Source organism: Hemiscyllium ocellatum, chromosome 37, assembly GCF_020745735.1.
Source record: "Hemiscyllium ocellatum isolate sHemOce1 chromosome 37, sHemOce1.pat.X.cur, whole genome shotgun sequence".
Lineage (NCBI taxonomy): Eukaryota > Metazoa > Chordata > Chondrichthyes > Orectolobiformes > Hemiscylliidae > Hemiscyllium > Hemiscyllium ocellatum.
The window spans coordinates 44319679-44336441 of record NC_083437.1 but is presented as its reverse complement, the minus strand read 5'-3'; the positions used below and the strand labels follow the sequence as shown (position 1 = coordinate 44336441).

General features: G+C 47.8%; 2 protein-coding genes across 4 annotated transcripts in view; one reads left to right on the top strand and one right to left on the bottom strand.

Annotated features, from left to right (window-relative positions):
* Positions 1–13189, bottom strand: part of LOC132833539 (zinc finger CCCH domain-containing protein 13-like) — a gene marked incomplete at its 5' end in the record, with an annotated part of 33195 nt that extends 20006 nt beyond the window's left edge. The window contains 3 exons of the mRNA XM_060851900.1: positions 3959–4061; positions 6184–6234; positions 13130–13189. Of these exons, the coding sequence (XP_060707883.1) occupies positions 3959–4061; positions 6184–6234; positions 13130–13189 (214 nt within the window). The remainder of the gene's footprint in view (positions 1–3958; positions 4062–6183; positions 6235–13129) is intronic.
* The window catches only part of LOC132833633 (polyhomeotic-like protein 2), a 470309-nt gene that overhangs the window by 148705 nt on the left and 304841 nt on the right, over positions 1–16763 (top strand). The window lies entirely within an intron of this gene.

The window sequence follows — 16763 nt, the reverse complement described above, 5'->3', positions numbered from 1 at the left end:
CTTTTTCTCTCGCTCGCTTTTTCTGTCTGTCTCTCGCTTTTTCTCTGTCTTGCTTTTTCTCTCTCGCTCGCTTTTTCTCTCGCTCGCTTTTTCTCTCGCTCGCTTTTTCTCTCGCTCGCTTTTTCTCTCGCTCGCTTTTTCTGTCTGTCTCTCGCTTTTTCTCTGTCTTGCTTTTTCTCTCTCTCTCGCTTGCTTTTTCTCTCGCTCGCTTTTTCTGTCTGTCTCTCGCTTTTTCTCTCTCTCTCGTTCACTTTTTCTGTCTGTCTCTCGCTTTTTATCTCTCTCTTGCTCGCTTTTTCTGTCTGTCTCTCGCTTTTTCTCTGTCTTGCTTTTTCTCTCTCGCTTGCTTTTTCTCTCGCTCGCTTTTTCTGTCTGTCTCTCGCTTTTTCTCTGTCTTGCTTTTTCTCTCTCGCTCGCTTTTTCTCTCGCTCGGTTTTTCTGTCTGTCTCTCGCTTTTTCTCTGTCTTTTTTTCTCTCGCTCGCTTTTTCTCTCGCTCGCTTTTTCTCTCGCTCGCTTTTTCTGTCTGTCTCTCGCTTTTTCTCTGTCTTGCTTTTTCTCTCTCTCTCGCTTGCTTTTTCTCTCGCTCGCTTTTTCTGTCTGTCTCTCGCTTTTTCTCTCTCTCTCGTTCACTTTTTCTGTCTGTCTCTCGCTTTTTATCTCTCTCTTGCTCGCTTTTTCTGTCTGTCTCTCGCTTTTTCTCTCTCTCTCTCGCTCGCTTTTTCTCTCGCTCGCTTTTTCTGTCTGTCTCTCGCTTTTTCTCTCTCGCTCGCTTTTTCTGTCTCGCTCGCTCGCGTTTTCTCTCGCTCTCGCTTTTTTCTGGCATGCATTTTTCTTGCATGCTTTCTCGCTCTCGCTTTTTCTCTCCCGCTCGCTTTTTCTGTCTCTCTCTCTCGCTTTTTCTCTCTCTCGTTTTTTTCTGGCATGCATTTTTCTTGCATTCTTTCTCGCTCTCGCTTTTTCTCGCTCTTGCTTTTCCTCACTCGCTCGGTTTTTCTGTCTGACTCGCTCACTTTTTCTCACTCACTCGCTTTTTCTCTCGCTCGCTTTTTTTTCTGGCATGCATTTGTCTTGCATGCTTTCTCTCACTCGCTTTCTCCCGCTCGCTCGCAGTTTCGCTCGCATTTTCTGTCTGTCTCGCTCGCTTTTTCTGTCTCGCTCGCTTTTTTGCGTTCTTTTTCTGTCTCTCGATTTTTCTCGCTCGCTCGCTTTTTCTCTCTTGCTCGCCTTTTCTCTCTCATTCGTTTTTTCTGTCTGTACTCGCTTTTTCTCTCTCTCGCTTTTTCACTCGCTCATTTTATCTGTCACGCTCGCTTTTTCGCTTGCTTTTTCTGTCTGTCTCGCTCGCTTTTTCTCTCGCCCTCTCTTTAGCTTTTTCTCTCGCCCTCTCTTTAGCTTTTTCTCTTGCTCGCTTTATTTGTCGGTCTCGCTCGCTTTTTTAGTATCTGTCGCTTTTTTTTCGTTCTTTTTCTGTCGCTCTTGCTTTTTCTCTCGATTTTTCTCGCTCGCTCACTTTTTCTCTGACTTGCGCTTTTTCTCTGTCTCACGCTCTCGCTCGCCTTTTCTCTTTTACTCGCCTTTTCTCTCCCGCTCGCTTTTTCTGTCAGGCTCTCGCTTTTTCTCTCGCTCTCGCTTTTTCTCACTTGCTCGCTTTTTCTGTCTGTCTTGCTCGCTTTTTCTGTCTCGCTCGATTTTTCTCTCTCTCGCTCACTTTTTCTTCCGCTCGTTCGCATTTTGTCTCTCTCTCTCGCTTTTTTCTGGGATGCATTTTTCTTGCATGCTTTCTCTCGCTTTTTCTCTCGCTCACGCTTTTCCTCTCGCTCTTGCATTTTGTCTCGCACGCTTTTTCTCACTTGCTCGCTTTTTCTGTCTGTCTCGCTTGCTTTTTCTCACTTGCTCGCTTTTTCTGTCTGTCTCGCTCGCTTTTTCTCACTCGCTTCCTTTTTGTCTCGCTCGCTCGCTTTTTCTGTCTCGCTCGATTTTTCTCTCGCTCGCGTTTTCTCCCGCTTGTTCGCATTTTGTCTCTCTCTCTCTCTCTCTCTCTCGCTTTTTTTCTGGGGTGCATTTTTCTTGCATGCTTTCTCTCGCTCTTGTTTTTTCTCTCGCTCTTGCTTTTTCTCTCGCTCTTGCTTTCTCTGTCGGTCTCTCGCTTTCTCTGTTGGTCTCTCGCTTTCTCTCTCTTGCTCTTTTTTCTGGCATGCATTTTCTTGCATGCTTTCTCTCGCTCTCGCTTTTTCTCTCGCTCACTTTTTCTGTGGGTCTCGCTCGTTTTTTTTTGTCGGTCTCGCTCGCTTTTTGTCTCTGTCTCTTTTTTTCTGTTCTTTTTCTGTTGCTCTCGATTTTTCTCGCTCCCTCACTTTTTCTCTGATTTGTGCTTTTTCCTCTGTCTCACGCTCTCACGCTTTCTCTCTCTCGCTTTATTCTGGCGTGCATTTTTCTTGCATGCTTTCTCGCTCGCTCGCTTTTTCTCTCGCTCGCTCGCTTTTTCTCTCGCTCGCTTTTTCTGTCTGACTCGCTTGCTCGCTTTTTCTGTCTGTCTCGCTCGCTTTTTGTCTCTGGCATGCATTCTCTCGCTCGCTTTTTCTCTCGCTCGCTTTTTCTGTCTGTCTCGCTCGCTTTGTTTTTCTGGCATGCATTTTTGCATGCTTTCTCTCGCTCACTTTTTCTCCCGCTCGCTCGCATTTTCTCTCGCTCACTTTTTCTCTCTCTCGCTCGCATTTTCTGTTGGTCTCGCTCGCTTTTTCTTTCTCGTTAGCTTTTTTTGCATTCTTTTTCTGTCGCTCTCGCTTTTTCTCGCTCGCTCGCTTTTTCTCTGTCTCGCGCTTTATCTCTGTCTCGCGCTCTCGTGCTTTTTCTGTCTCGCTCGCTTTTTCTGTCTGTCTCGCTCGCTTTTTCTGTCTGTCTCGCTCGCTTTTTCTCTCTCTCGCCCGATCGCTTTTTCTCTCTCTCGCCCGATCGCTTTTTCTCTCTCTCGCCCGATCGCTTTCGCTTTTTCTCTCTCGGTTTTTTTTCTGTCTGTCTCGCTCGCTTTTTCTGTCGGACTCGATTTTTCTCGCTCGCTCACTTTTTCTCTGTCTTACGCTCTCGCGCTTTCTCTCTCACTTGCTTTTTCTGTCTGTCTCTCGCTTTTCCTTTCTCTCTCTCGCTTTTTCTCACTCGCTTTTTTTCTGGCATGCATTTATCTTGCATGCTTTCTCGCTCTCGCTTTTTCTCACTCGCTCGCTTTTTCTGTCTGTCTCGCTCGCTTTTTCTGTCTGTCTCGCTCGCTTTTTCTGTCTGTCTCGCTCGCTTTTTCTGTCTGTCTCGCTCGCTTTTTCTGTCTGTCTCGTTTTTTGTGTCGCTCGCTCGCTTTGTCTGTCTGTCTGTCTCGCTCGCTTTTTCTGTTTGTCTCGCTCGCTTTTTTCTGGCATGCATTTTTCTTGCACGCTTTCTCTTGCTCGCTCGCATTTTCTGTCGGTCTCGCTCGCTTTTTCTGTCTCGCTCGCTTTTTTTGCGTTCTTTTTCTGTGGCTCTCTTTTTCTCTCGCGATTTTTCTCTCTCGCTCGCCTTTTCTCTCTCGTTCATTTTTTCTGTCTGTCGCTCGCTTTTTCTCTCTCTCGTTTTTCACTCGCTCATTTTATCTGTCTCGCTCGCATTTTCTGTCTGTCTCGCTCGCTTTTTTTGCGTTCTTTTTCTCTTGCTCTCTCTTTCTCTCTCGATTTTTCTCGCTCGCTCACTTTTTCTGTCTCGCGCTTTATCTCTCTCTCGCACTCTCGCGCTTTTTCTCTCTCGCTCGCCTTTTCTCTCTCGTTCGTTTTTTCTGTCTGTCGCTCGCTTTTTCTCTCTCTCGCTTTTTCACTCGCTCATTTTATCTGTCACGCTCGCTTTTTCGCTCGCTTTTTCTGTCTGTCTCGCTCGCTTTTTCTGTCTGTCTCGCTCGCTTTTTCTCTCTCTCACCCGATCGCTTTTTCTCTCTCTCGCCCGATCGCTTTTTCTCTCTCGGTTTTTTTTCTGGCATGCTTTCTCTCGCTCGCTTTTTCTGTCGGTCTCGCTCGCTTTTTCTGTCCGGTCTCGATTTTTCTCGCTCGTTCACTTTTTCTCTGTCTTACGCTCTCGCGCTTTCTCTCACTTGCTTTTTCTGTCTGTCTCTCGCTTTCTCTGTCTCGCTCGCTTTTTCTCTCTGTCTCGTTTTTTGTGTCGCTTGCTTTTTGTCTCTCTCGCTCGCTTTTTCTGTCTGTCTCGCTCGCTTTTTTTCTGGGATGCATTTTTCTTGCATGCTTTCTCTCACTCTCGCTTTTCCTCTCGCTCTCGCTTTTTCTGTCGGTCTCTCGCTTTCTCTCTCGTGTTCTCTCTCGCTCTTTTTTCTGGCAAGCATTGTTCTTGCATGCTTTCTCTCACTCTCGCTTTCTGTCTCGCTCGCTTTTTCTGTCTGTCTCGCCCGATCGCTTTTTCTCTCTCTCTCTCTCGGTTTTTTTTTCTGGCATGCTTTCTCTCGCTCGCTTTTTCTGTCTGACTCGCTCGCTTTTTGTCTCGCTCGCTTTTTGTCTCGCTCGCTTTTTGTTTGTCTGTCTCGCTCGCTTTTTCTGTCTGTCTGGCTTGCTCGCTTTTTCTGTCTGTCTGGCTCGCTTTTTGTCTCGCTCGCTCGCTTTTTGTCTCTGGCATGCATTCTCTCGCTCGCTTTTTCTCTCTCTCGTTTTTTTTTCTGGCATGCATTTTTCTTGCATGCTTTCTCTCACTCGCTTTTTGTCTCGCCCGCTCGCTTTTTCTGTCTGTCTCACTTTTTGTCTCGCTTGATTTTTCGCTCGCTCGCGTTTTCTCCCGCTCGCTCGCATTTTCTCTCTCTCTCTCTTGCTTTTTTCTGGGATGCATTTTTCTTGCATGCTTTCTCTCGCTCTTGCTTTTCCTCTCGCTCTTGCTTTTTCTGTCAGTCTCTCGCTTTCTCTCTCGTGTTTTCTCTCTCTCGCTCTTTTTTCTGGCATGCATTTTTCTGGCATGCATTTTTCTCGCTCTCGCTTTTTCTCTCGCTCACTTTTTCTCTCGGTCTCGCTAGCCATTTCTGTCTGGCTCGCTCGTTTTTTCTGGCATGCATTTTTCTTGCGTGCTTCCTCTCACTCGCTTTTTCGCTTTCTCTCGCTCTCGCTTTTTTTCTGGCTCTCGCTTTTTCTCTCGCTCGCTCGCATTTTCTCTCTCTCTCGCTTTTTTCTGGCATGCATTTTTCTTGCATGCTTTCTTGCTCTCGCTTTTTCTCACTCGCTCGCTTTTTCTGTCTGACGCGCTCGCTTTTTCTGTCTCGCTTTCTGTCTGTCTTGCTCGCTTTTTGTCTCGCTCGCTCGCTTTTTCTGTCTGTCTGGCTCGCTTTTTGTCTCTGGCATGCATTATCTCGCTCGCTTTTTCTCTCGCTCGCTTTTTCTCTCGCTCGCTTTCTTTTCGGGCATGCATTTTTCTTGCATGCTTTCTCTCGCTCGCTTTTTCTCACTCGCTCGCTTTTTCTCGCTCGCTCACTTTTTCTGTCTGTCTCGCTTTTTGTCTCGCTCGCTCGCTTTTTGCCTCGCTCGCGTTTTCTCTCTCTCTCTCTTGCTTTTTTTCTGGGATGCATTTTTCTTGCATGCTTTCTCTCGCTCTCGCTTTTTCTCTCGCTCTCGCTTTATCTCGCTCTCGCTTTTTCTCTCGCTCTCTCGCTTTTTCTCTCGCTCTCTCGCTTTTTCTGTCGGTCTCTCGCTTTCTCTCGTGTTTTCTCTCTCGCTCTTTTTTCTGGCATGCATTATTCTTGCATGCTTTCTCTCGCTCTCGCTTTTTGTCTCGCTCGCTTTTTCTGTCTGTCTCGCTCGCTTTTTCTGTCTGGCTCGCTTTTTCTGTCTGGCTCGCTTTTTCTGTCTGGCTCGCTTTTTCTGTCTGGCTCGCTCGCTTTTTCTGTCTGTCTCTCGCTTTTTGTCTCGCTCGCTTTTTCTGTCTGTCTTGCTCGCTTTTTCTGTCTGTCTCTCGCTTTTTGTCTCCCTCGCTTTTTCTGTCAGCCTCGCTCGCTTTTTCTGTCTGGCTCGCTCGCTTTTTCTGTCTCTCGCTTTTTGTCTCGCTCGCTTTTTCTGTCTGTCTCTCGCTTTTTGTCTCCCTCGCTTTTTCTGTCTGTCTCGCTCGCTTTTTCTGTCTCTCGCTTTTTGTCTCACTCGCTTTTTCTGTCTGTCTCTCGCTTTTTGTCTCCCTCGCTTTTTCTGTCTGTCTCGCTCGCTTTTTCTGTCTCGCTCGCTTTTTCTGTCTCGCTCGCTTTTTCTGTCTGGCTCGCTCGCTTTTTCTGTCTGTCTCGCTCGCTTTTTCTGTCTGGCTCGCTCGCTTTTTCTGTCTGTCTCGCTCGCTTTTTCTGTCTCGCTCGCTTTTTCTGTCTGGCTCGCTCGCTTTTTCTGTCTGTCTGGCTCGCTTTTTCTGTCTGTCTCTCCCTTTTTGTCTCGCTCGCTTTTTCTGTCTCGCTCGCTTTTTCTGTCTCGCTCGCTTTTTCTGTCTGGCTCGCTCGCTTTTTCTGTCTGGCTCGCTCGCTTTTTCTGTCTGTCTCTCGCTTTTTGTCTCCCTCGCTTTTTCTGTCTGGCTCGCTTGCTTTTTCTGTCTGGCTCGCTCGCTTTTTGTCTCGCTCGCTTTTTCTGTTTGTCTCGCTCGCTTTTTCTGTCTCGCTCGCTTTTTCTGTCTGGCTCGCTCGCTTTTTGTCTCGCTCGCTTTTTCTGTCTGGCTCGCTTGCTTTTTCTGTCTGGCTCGCTTTTTCTGTTTGTCTCGCTCGCTTTTTCTGTCTGTCTGGCTCGCTTTTTCTGTCTGTCTGGCTCGCTTTTTCTGTCTGTCTGGCTCGCTTTTTCTGTCTGTCTGGCTCGCTTTTTGTCTCCCTCGCTTTTTCTGTCTGTCTCCCTCGCTTTTTCTGTCTGTCTCGCTCGCTTTTTCTGTCTCGCTCGCTTTTTCTGTCTGTCTCGCTCGCTTTTTCTGTCTTGCTCGCTCGCTTTTTCTGTCTTGCTCGCTCGCTTTTTCTGTCTCGCTCGCTCGCTTTTTCTGTCTCGCTCGCTCGCTTTTTCTGTCTCGCTCGCTCGCTTTTTCTGTCTGTCTCGCTCGCTTTTTCTGTCTGTCTCGCTCGCTTTTTCTCTCGCAGTTTTTTTTCTGGCATGCTTTCTCTCGCTCGCTTTTTCTGTCGGTCTCGCTCGCTTTTTCTGTCCGGTCTCGATTTTTCTCGCTCGTTCACTTTTTCTCTGTCTTACGCTCTCGCGCTTTCTCTCACTTGCTTTTTCTGTCTGTCTCTCGCTTTTTCTGTCTCGCTCGCTTTTTCTCTCTGTCTCGTTTTTTGTGTCGCTTGCTTTTTGTCTCTCTCGCTCGCTTTTTCTGTCTGTCTCGCTCGCTTTTTTTCTGGGATGCATTTTTCTTGCATGCTTTCTCTCACTCTCGCTTTTCCTCTCGCTCTCGCTTTTTCTGTCGGTCTCTCGCTTTTTCTGTCGGTCTCTCGCTTTCTCTCTCGTGTTCTCTCTCGCTCTTTTTTCTGGCAAGCATTGTTCTTGCATGCTTTCTCTCACTCTCGCTTTCTGTCTCGCTCGCTTTTTCTGTCTGTCTCGCCCGATCGCTTTTTCTCTCTCTCTCTCTCGGTTTTTTTTTCTGGCATGCTTTCTCTCGCTCGCTTTTTCTGTCTGACTCGCTCGCTTTTTGTCTCGCTCGCTTTTTGTCTCGCTCGCTTTTTGTTTGTCTGTCTCGCTCGCTTTTTCTGTCTGTCTGGCTTGCTCGCTTTTTCTGTCTGTCTGGCTCGCTTTTTGTCTCGCTCGCTCGCTTTTTGTCTCTGGCATGCATTCTCTCGCTCGCTTTTTCTCTCTCTCTCTTTTTTTTCTGGCATGCATTTTTCTTGCATGCTTTCTCTCACTCGCTTTTTGTCTCGCCCGCTCGCTTTTTCTGTCTGTCTCACTTTTTGTCTCGCTTGATTTTTCGCTCGCTCGCGTTTTCTCCCGCTCGCTCGCATTTTCTCTCTCTCTCTCTTGCTTTTTTCTGGGATGCATTTTTCTTGCATGCTTTCTCTCGCTCTTGCTTTTCCTCTCGCTCTTGCTTTTTCTGTCAGTCTCTCGCTTTCTCTCTCGTGTTTTCTCTCTCTCGCTCTTTTTTCTGGCATGCATTTTTCTGGCATGCATTTTTCTCGCTCTCGCTTTTTCTCTCGCTCACTTTTTCTCTCGGTCTCGCTAGCCATTTCTGTCTGGCTCGCTCGTTTTTTCTGGCATGCATTTTTCTTGCGTGCTTCCTCTCACTCGCTTTTTCGCTTTCTCTCGCTCTCGCTTTTTTTCTGGCTCTCGCTTTTTCTCTCGCTCGCTCGCATTTTCTCTCTCTCTCGCTTTTTTCTGGCATGCATTTTTCTTGCATGCTTTCTTGCTCTCGCTTTTTCTCACTCGCTCGCTTTTTCTGTCTGACGCGCTCGCTTTTTCTGTCTCGCTTTCTGTCTGTCTTGCTCGCTTTTTGTCTCGCTCGCTCGCTTTTTCTGTCTGTCTGGCTCGCTTTTTGTCTCTGGCATGCATTATCTCGCTCGCTTTTTCTCTCGCTCGCTTTTTCTCTCGCTCGCTTTTTCTCTCGCTCGCTTTTTCTCTCGCTCGCTTTTTCTCTCGCTCGCTTTCTTTTCGGGCATGCATTTTTCTTGCATGCTTTCTCTCGCTCGCTTTTTCTCACTCGCTCGCTTTTTCTCGCTCGCACACTTTTTCTGTCTGTCTCGCTTTTTGTCTCGCTCGCTCGCTTTTTGCCTCGCTCGCGTTTTTTCTCTCTCTCTCTCTTGCTTTTTTTCTGGGATGCATTTTTCTTGCATGCTTTCTCTCGCTCTCGCTTTTTCTCTCGCTCTCGCTTTATCTCGCTCTCGCTTTTTCTCTCGCTCTCTCGCTTTTTCTCTCGCTCTCTCGCTTTTTCTGTCGGTCTCTCGCTTTCTCTCGTGTTTTCTCTCTCGCTCTTTTTTCTGGCATGCATTATTCTTGCATGCTTTCTCTCGCTCTCGCTTTTTGTCTCGCTCGCTTTTTCTGTCTGTCTCGCTCGCTTTTTCTGTCTGTCTCGCTCGCTTTTTCTGTCTGTCTCGCTCGCTTTTTCTGTCTGTCTCGCTCGCTTTTTCTGTCTGTCTGGCTCGCTTTTTCTGTCTGTCTGGCTCGCTTTTTCTGTCTGTCTGGCTCGCTTTTTCTGTCTGTCTCGCTCGCTTTTTCTGTCTGTCTTGCTCGCATTTTCTGTCTGTCTTGCTCGCTTTTTCTGTCTCGCTCGCTTTTTCTGTCTGGCTCTCGCTTTCTGTCTGGCTCGCTTTTTCTGTCTGGCTCGCTTTTTCTGTCTGGCTCGCTCGCTTTTTCTGTCTGTCTCTCGCTTTTTGTCTCGCTCGCTTTTTCTGTCTGTCTTGCTCGCTTTTTCTGTCTGTCTCTCGCTTTTTGTCTCCCTCGCTTTTTCTGTCAGCCTCGCTCGCTTTTTCTGTCTGGCTCGCTCGCTTTTTCTGTCTCTCGCTTTTTGTCTCGCTCGCTTTTTCTGTCTGTCTCACTCGCTTTTTCTGTCTGTCTCTCGCTTTTTGTCTCCCTCGCTTTTTCTGTCTGTCTCGCTCGCTTTTTCTGTCTCGCTCGCTTTTTCTGTCTCGCTCGCTTTTTCTGTCTGGCTCGCTCGCTTTTTCTGTCTGGCTCGCTCGCTTTTTCTGTCTGTCTCGCTCGCTTTTTCTGTCTGTCTCGCTCGCTTTTTCTGTCTGTCTGGCTCGCTTTTTCTGTCTGTCTCTCCCTTTTTGTCTCGCTCGCTTTTTCTGTCTCGCTCGCTTTTTCTGTCTCGCTCGCTTTTTCTGTCTGGCTCGCTCGCTTTTTCTGTCTGGCTCGCTCGCTTTTTGTCTCGCTCGCTTTTTCTGTCTGTCTCGCTCGCTTTTTCTGTCTGTCTCTCGCTTTTTGTCTCCCTCGCTTTTTCTGTCTGGCTCGCTTGCTTTTTCTGTCTGGCTCGCTCGCTTTTTGTCTCGCTCGCTTTTTCTGTTTGTCTCGCTCGCTTTTTCTGTCTGTCTGGCTCGCTTTTTCTGTCTGTCTGGCTCGCTTTTTCTGTCTGTCTGGCTCGCTTTTTCTGTCTGTCTGGCTCGCTTTTTCTGTCTGTCTGGCTCGCTTTTTGTCTCCCTCGCTTTTTCTGTCTGTCTCGCTCGCTTTTTGTCTCCCTCGCTTTTTCTGTCTGTCTCGCTCGCTTTTTCTGTCTCGCTCGCTTTTTCTGTCTCGCTCGCTCGCTTTTTCTGTCTCGCTCGCTCGCTTTTTCTGTCTCGCTCGCTCGCTTTTTCTGTCTGTCTCGCTTTTTCTGTCTGTCTCGCTCGCTTTTTCTGTCTGTCTCGCTCGCTTTTTCTCTCGCAGTTTTTTTTCTGGCATGCTTTCTCTCGCTCGCTTTTTCTGTCGGTCTCGCTCGCTTTTTCTGTCCGGTCTCCAATTTTCTCGCTCGTTCACTTTTTCTCTGTCTTACGCTCTCGCGCTTTCTCTCACTTGCTTTTTCTGTCTGTCTCTCGCTTTTTCTGTCTCGCTCGCTTTTTCTCTCTGTCTCGTTTTTTGTGTCGCTTGCTTTTTGTCTCTCTCGCTCGCTTTTTCTGTCTGTCTCACTCGCTTTTTTTCTGGGATGCATTTTTCTTGCATGCTTTCTCTCACTCTCGCTTTTCCTCTCGCTCTCGCTTTTTCTGTCGGTCTCTCGCTTTTTCTGTCGGTCTCTCGCTTTCTCTCTCGTGTTCTCTCTCTCTCGCTCTTTTTTCTGGCATGCATTGTTCTTGCATGCTCTCTCGCTCTCGCTTTTTGTCTCGCTCGCTTTTTCTGTCTGTCTCGCTCGCTTTTTTCTGGGATGCATTTTTCTTGCATGCTTTCTCTCGCTCTCGCTTTTTCTCTCGCTCACTTTTTCTGTCGGTCTCGCTCGCTTTTTCTGTCTCGCTCGCTTTTTCTGTCTCGCTCGCTTTTTCTCTCTGTCTCGTTTTTTGTGTTGCTCGCTTTTTGTCTCACTCGCTCGCTTTTTCTGTCTGTCTCGCTCGCTTTTTTTCTGGGATGCATTTTTCTTGCATGCTTTCTCTCACTCTCGCTTTTCCTCTCGCTCTCGCTTTTTCTGTCGGTCTCTCGCTTTTTCTGTCGGTCTCTCGCTTTCTCTCTCGTGTTCTCTCTCTCTCGCTCTTTTTTCTGGCATGCATTGTTCTTGCATGCTCTCTCGCTCTCGCTTTTTGTCTCGCTCGCTTTTTCTGTCTGTCTCGCTCGCTTTTTTCTGGGATGCATTTTTCTTGCATGCTTTCTCTCGCTCTCGCTTTTTCTCTCGCTCACTTTTTCTGTCGGTCTTGCTCGCTTTTTCTGTCTCGCTCGCTTTTTCTGTCTCGCTCGCTTTTTCTCTCTGTCTCGTTTTTTGTGTTGCTCGCTTTTTGTCTCACTCGCTCGCTTTTTCTGTCTGTCTCACTCGCTTTTTTCTGGGATGCATTTTTCTTGCATGCTTTCTCTCACTCTCGCTTTTCCTCTCGCTCTCGCTTTTTCTGTCGGTCTCTCGCTTTCTCTCTCGTGTTCTCTCTCTCTCTCGCTCTTTTTTCTGGCATGCATTGTTCTTGCATGCTTTCTCTCACTCTCGCTTTTTGTCTCGCTCGCTTTTTCTGTCTGTCTCGCCCGATCGCTTTTTCTCTCTCTCTCTCTCAGTTTTTTTTTCTGGCATGCTTTCTCTCGCTCGCTTTTTCTGTCTGACTCGCTCGCTTTTTGTCTCGCTCGCTTTTTGTTTGTCTGTCTCGCTCGCTTTTTCTGTCTGTCTGGCTCGCTTTTTGTCTCGCTCTCGCTTTTTCTGTCGGTCTCTCGCTTTCTCTCTCGTGTTCTCTCTCTCTCTCGCTCTTTTTTCTGGCAAGCATTGTTCTTGCATGCTTTCTCTCACTCTCGCTTTTTGTCTCGCTCGCTTTTTCTGTCTGTCTCGCCCGATCGCTTTTTCTCTCTCTCTCTCTCGGTTTTTTTTCTGGCATGCTTTCTCTCGCTCGCTTTTTCTGTCTGTCTCGCTTGCTTTTTGTCTCGCTCGCTTTTTGTCTCGCTCGCTTTTTGTCTCGCTCGCTTTTTGTCTCGCTCGCTTTTTGTCTCGCTCGCTTTTTGTTTGTCTGGCTCGCTCGCTTTTTCTGTCTGTCTGGCTCGCTTTTTGTCTCGCTCGCTCGCTTTTTGTCTCTGGCATGCATTCTCTCGCTCGCTTTTTCTCTCTCTCGTTTTTTTTTCTGGCATGCATTTTTCTTGCATGCTTTCTCTCACTCGCTTTTTGTCTCGCCCGCTCGCTTTTTCTGTCTGTCTCACTTTTTGTCTCGCTTGATTTTTCGCTCGCTCGTGTTTTCTCCCGCTCGCTCGCATTTTCTCTCTCTCTCTCTCTTGCTTTTTTCTGGGATGCATTTTTCTTGCATGCTTTCTCTCGCTCTTGCTTTTCCTCTCGCTCTTGCTTTTTCTGTCAGTCTCTCGAGTTTTCTCTCTCTCGCTCTTTTTTCTGGCATGCAGTTTTCTGGCATGCATTTTTCTCGCTCTCGCTTTTTCTCTCGCTCACTTTTTCTCTCGGTCTCGCTCGCCATTTCTGTCTGGCTCGCTCGTTTTTTCTGGCATGCATTTTTCTTGCGTGCTTCCTCTCACTCGCTTTTTCGCTTTCTCTCGCTCTCGCTTTTTTTCAGGCTCTCGCTTTTTCTCTCGCTCGCTCGCATTTTCTCTCTCTCTCGCTTTTTACTGGCATGCATTTTTCTTGCATGCTTTCTTGCTCTCGCTTTTTCTCACTCGCTCGCTTTTTCTGTCTGACGCGCTCGCTTTTTCTGTCTCGCTTTCTGTCTGTCTTGCTCGCTTTTTGTCTCGCTCGCTCGCTTTTTCTGTCTGTCTGGCTCGCTTTTTGTCTCTGGCATGCATTCTCTCGCTCGCTTTTTCTCTCGCTCGCTTTTTCTCTCGCTCGCTTTCTTTTCGGGCATGCATTTTTCTTGCATGCTTTCTCTCGCTCGCTTTTTCTCACTCGCTCGCTTTTTCTCGCTCGCACACTTTTTCTGTCTGTCTCGCTTTTTGTCTCGCTCGCTCGCTTTTTGCCTCGCTCGCGTTTTCTCCCGCTCGCTCGCATTTTCTCTCTCTCTTGCTTTTTTTCTGGGATGCATTTTTCTTGCATGCTTTCTCTCGCTCTCGCTTTTTCTCTCGCTCTCTCGCTTTTTCTCTCGCTCTCTCGCTTTTTCTCTCGCTCTCTCGCCTTTTCTCTCGCTCTCTCGCTTTTTCTCTCGCTCTCTCGCTTTTTCTCTCGCTCTCTCGCTTTTTGTCTCGCTCTCTCGCTTTTTCTGTCGGTCTCTCGCTTTCTCTCTCGTGTTTTCTCTCTCGCTCTTTTTTCTGGCATGCATTATTCTTGCATGCTTTCTCTCGCTCTCGCTTTTTGTCTCGCTCGCTTTTTCTGTCTGTCTCGCTCGCTTTTTCTGTCTGTCTCGCTCGCTTTTTTTGACTGGCTCGCTTTTTCTGTCTGTCTCTCGCTTTTTGTCTCGCTCGCTTTTTCTGTCTGGCTCGCTTTTTCTGTCTGGCTCGCTCGCTTTTTCTGTCTGGCTCGCTCGCTTTTTCTGTCTGTCTCTCGCTTTTTGGCTCGCTCGCTTTTTCTGTCTGTCTCTCGCTTTTTGTCTCGCTCGCTTTTTCTGTCTGTCTCTCGCTTTTTCTGTCTGTCTCGCTCGCTTTTTCTGTCTGTCTCGCTCGCTTTTTCTGTCTGTCTCGCTCGCTTTTTCTGTCTGTCTCGCTCGCTTTTTCTGTCTGTCTGTCGCTCGCTTTTTTTCTGGGATGCATTTTTCTTGCATGCTTTCTCTCACTCTCGCTTTTCCTCTCGCTCTCGCTTTTTCTGTCGGTCTCTCGCTTTTTCTGTCGGTCTCTCGCTTTTTCTGTCGGTCTCTCGCTTTTTCTGTCGGTCTCTCGCTTTCTCTCTCGTGTTCTCTCTCTCTCTCGCTCTTTTTTCTGGCATGCATTGTTCTTGCATGCTCTCTCGCTCTCGTTTTTGTCTCGCTCGCATTTTCTGTCTGTCTTGCTCGCTTTTTTCTGGGATGCATTTTTCTTGCATGCTTTCTCTCGCGCTCACTTTTTCTGTCGGTCTCGCTCGCTTTTTCTGTCTCGCTCGCTTTTTCTGTCTCGCTCGCTTTTTCTCTCTGTCTCGTTTTTTGTGTTGCTCGCTTTTTGTCTCACTCGCTCGCTTTTTCTGTCTGTCTCACTCGCTTTTTTCTGGGATGCATTTTTCTTGCATGCTTTCTCTCACTCTCGCTTTTCCTCTCGCTCTCGCTTTTTCTGTCGGTCTCTCGCTTTCTCTCTCGTGTTCTCTCTCTCTCGCGCTCTTTTTTCTGGCATGCATTGTTCTTGCATGCTTTCTCTCACTCTCGCTTTTTGTCTCGCTCGCTTTTTCTGGCATGCTTTCGCTCGCTTTTTCTGTCTGACTCGCTCGCTTTTTGTTTGTCTGTCTCGCTCGCTTTTTCTGTCTGTCTGGCTCGCTTTTTGTCTCGCTCTCGCTTTTTCTGTCGGTCTCTCGCTTTCTCTCTCGTGTTCTCTCTCTCGCTCTTTGTTCTGGCAAGCATTGTTCTTGCATGCTTTCTCTCACTCTCGCTTTTTGTCTCGCTCGCTTTTTCTGTCTGTCTCGCCCGATCGCTTTTTCTCTCTCTCTCTCTCGGTTTTTTTTCTGGCATGCTTTCTCTCGCTCGCTTTTTCTGTCTGTCTCGCTCGCTTTTTGTCTCGCTCGCTTTTTGTCTGTCTGTCTCGCTCGCTTTTTCTGTCTGTCTCGCTCGCTTTTTCTGTCTGTCTCGCTCGCTTTTTCTGTCTGTCTCGCTCGCTTTTTCTGTCTCGCTCGCTTTTTGTCTCGCTCGCTTTTTGTCTGTCTGTCTCGCTCGCTTTTTCTGTCTGTCTGGCTCGCTCGCTTTTTGTCTCGCTCGCTCGCTTTTTGTCTCTGGCATGCATTCTCTCGCTCGCTTTTTCTCTCTCTCGTTTTTTTTCTGGCATGCATTTTTCTTGCATGCTTTCTCTCGCTCGCTTTTTGTCTCGCCCGCTCGCTTTTTCTGTCTGTCTCACTTTTTGTCTCGCTTGATTTTTCGCTCGCTCGCATTTTCTCTCTCTCTCTCTTGCTTTTTTCTGGGATGCATTTTTCTTGCATGCTTTCTCTCGCTCTTGCTTTTCCTCTCGCTCTTGCTTTTTCTGTCAGTCTCTCGCTTTCTCTCTCGTGTTTTCTCTCTCTCGCTCTTTTTTCTGGCATGCATTTTTCTGGCATGCATTTTTCTCGCTCTCGCTTTTTCTGTCGCTCACTTTTTCTCTCGGTCTCGCTCGCCATTTCTGTCTGGCTCGCTCGTTTTTTCTGGCATGCATTTTTCTTGCGTGCTTCCTCTCACTCGCTTTTTCGCTTTCTCTCGCTCTCGCTTTTTTTCAGGCTCTCGCTTTTTCTCTCGCTCGCTCGCATTTTCTCTCTCTCTCGCTTTTTACTGGCATGCATTTTTCTTGCATGCTTTCTTGCTCTCGCTTTTTCTCACTCTCTCGCTTTTTCTGTCTGACGCGCTCGCTTTTTCTGTCTCGCTTTCTGTCTGTCTTGCTCGCTTTTTGTCTCGCTCGCTCGCTTTTTCTGTCTGTCTGGCTCGCTTTTTGTCTCTGGCATGCATTCTCTCGCTCGCTTTTTCTCTCGCTCGCTTTTTCTCTCGCTCGCTTTTTCTCGCTCGCTTTCTTTTCGGGCATGCATTTTTCTTGCATGCTTTCTCTCGCTCGCTTTTTCTCACTCGCTCGCTTTTTCTCGCTTGCTCACTTTTTCTGTCTGTCTCGCTTTTTGTCTCGCTCGCTCGCTTTTTGCCTCGCTCGCGTTTTCTCCCGCTCGCTCGCATTTTCTCTCTCTCTCTCTCTTGCTTTTTTTCTGGGATGCATTTTTCTTGCATGCTTTCTCTCGCTCTCGCTTTTTCTCTCGCTCTCGCTTTTTCTCTCGCTCTCTCGCTTTTTCTGTCGGTCTCTCGCTTTCTCTCTCGTGTTTTCTCTCTCTCGCTCTTTTTTCTGGCATGCATTATTCTTGCATGCTTTCTCTCGCTCTCGCTTTTTGTCTCGCTCGCTTTTTCTGTCTGTCTCGCTCGCTTTTTCTGTCTGTCTCGCTCGCTTTTTCTGTCTGTCTCGCTCGCTTTTTCTGTCTGTCTCGCTCGCTTTTTCTGTCTGTCTCGCTCGCTTTTTCTGTCTGTCTCGCTCGCTTTTTCTGTCTGTCTGTCTCGCTTTTTCTGTCTGTCTGTCTCGCTTTTTCTGTCTGTCTGTCTCGCTTTTTCTGTCTGTCTGTCTCGCTTTTTCTGTCTGTCTGGCTCGCTTTTTCTGTCTGTCTGGCTCGCTTTTTCTGTCTGTCTGGCTCGCTTTTTCTGTCTGTCTGGCTCGCTTTTTCTGTCTGTCTGGCTCGCTTTTTGTCTCCCTCGCTTTTTCTGTCTGTCTCGCTCGCTTTTTCTGTCTGTCTCGCTCGCTTTTTCTGTCTGTCTCGCTCGCTTTTTCTGTCTGTCTCGCTCGCTTTTTCTGTCTGTCTCGCTCGCTTTTTCTGTCTCGCTCGCTCGCTTTTTCTGTCTGTCTGGCTCGCTTTTTCTGTCTGTCTGGCTCGCTTTTTCTGTCTGTCTGGCTCGCTTTTTGTCTCGCTCGCTCGCTTTGTCTGTCTGTCTCGCTCGCTTTTTCTGTCTCGCTCGCTTTTTCTGTCTGTCTGGCTCGCTTTTTGTCTCGCTCGCTCGCTTTTTGTCTCTGGCATGCATTCTCTCGCTCGCTTTTTCTCTCTCGTTTTTTTTTCTGGCATGCATTTTTCTTGCATGCTTTGTCTCGCCCGCTCGCTTTTTCTGTCTGTTTCACTTTTTGTCTCGCTTGATTTTTCGCTC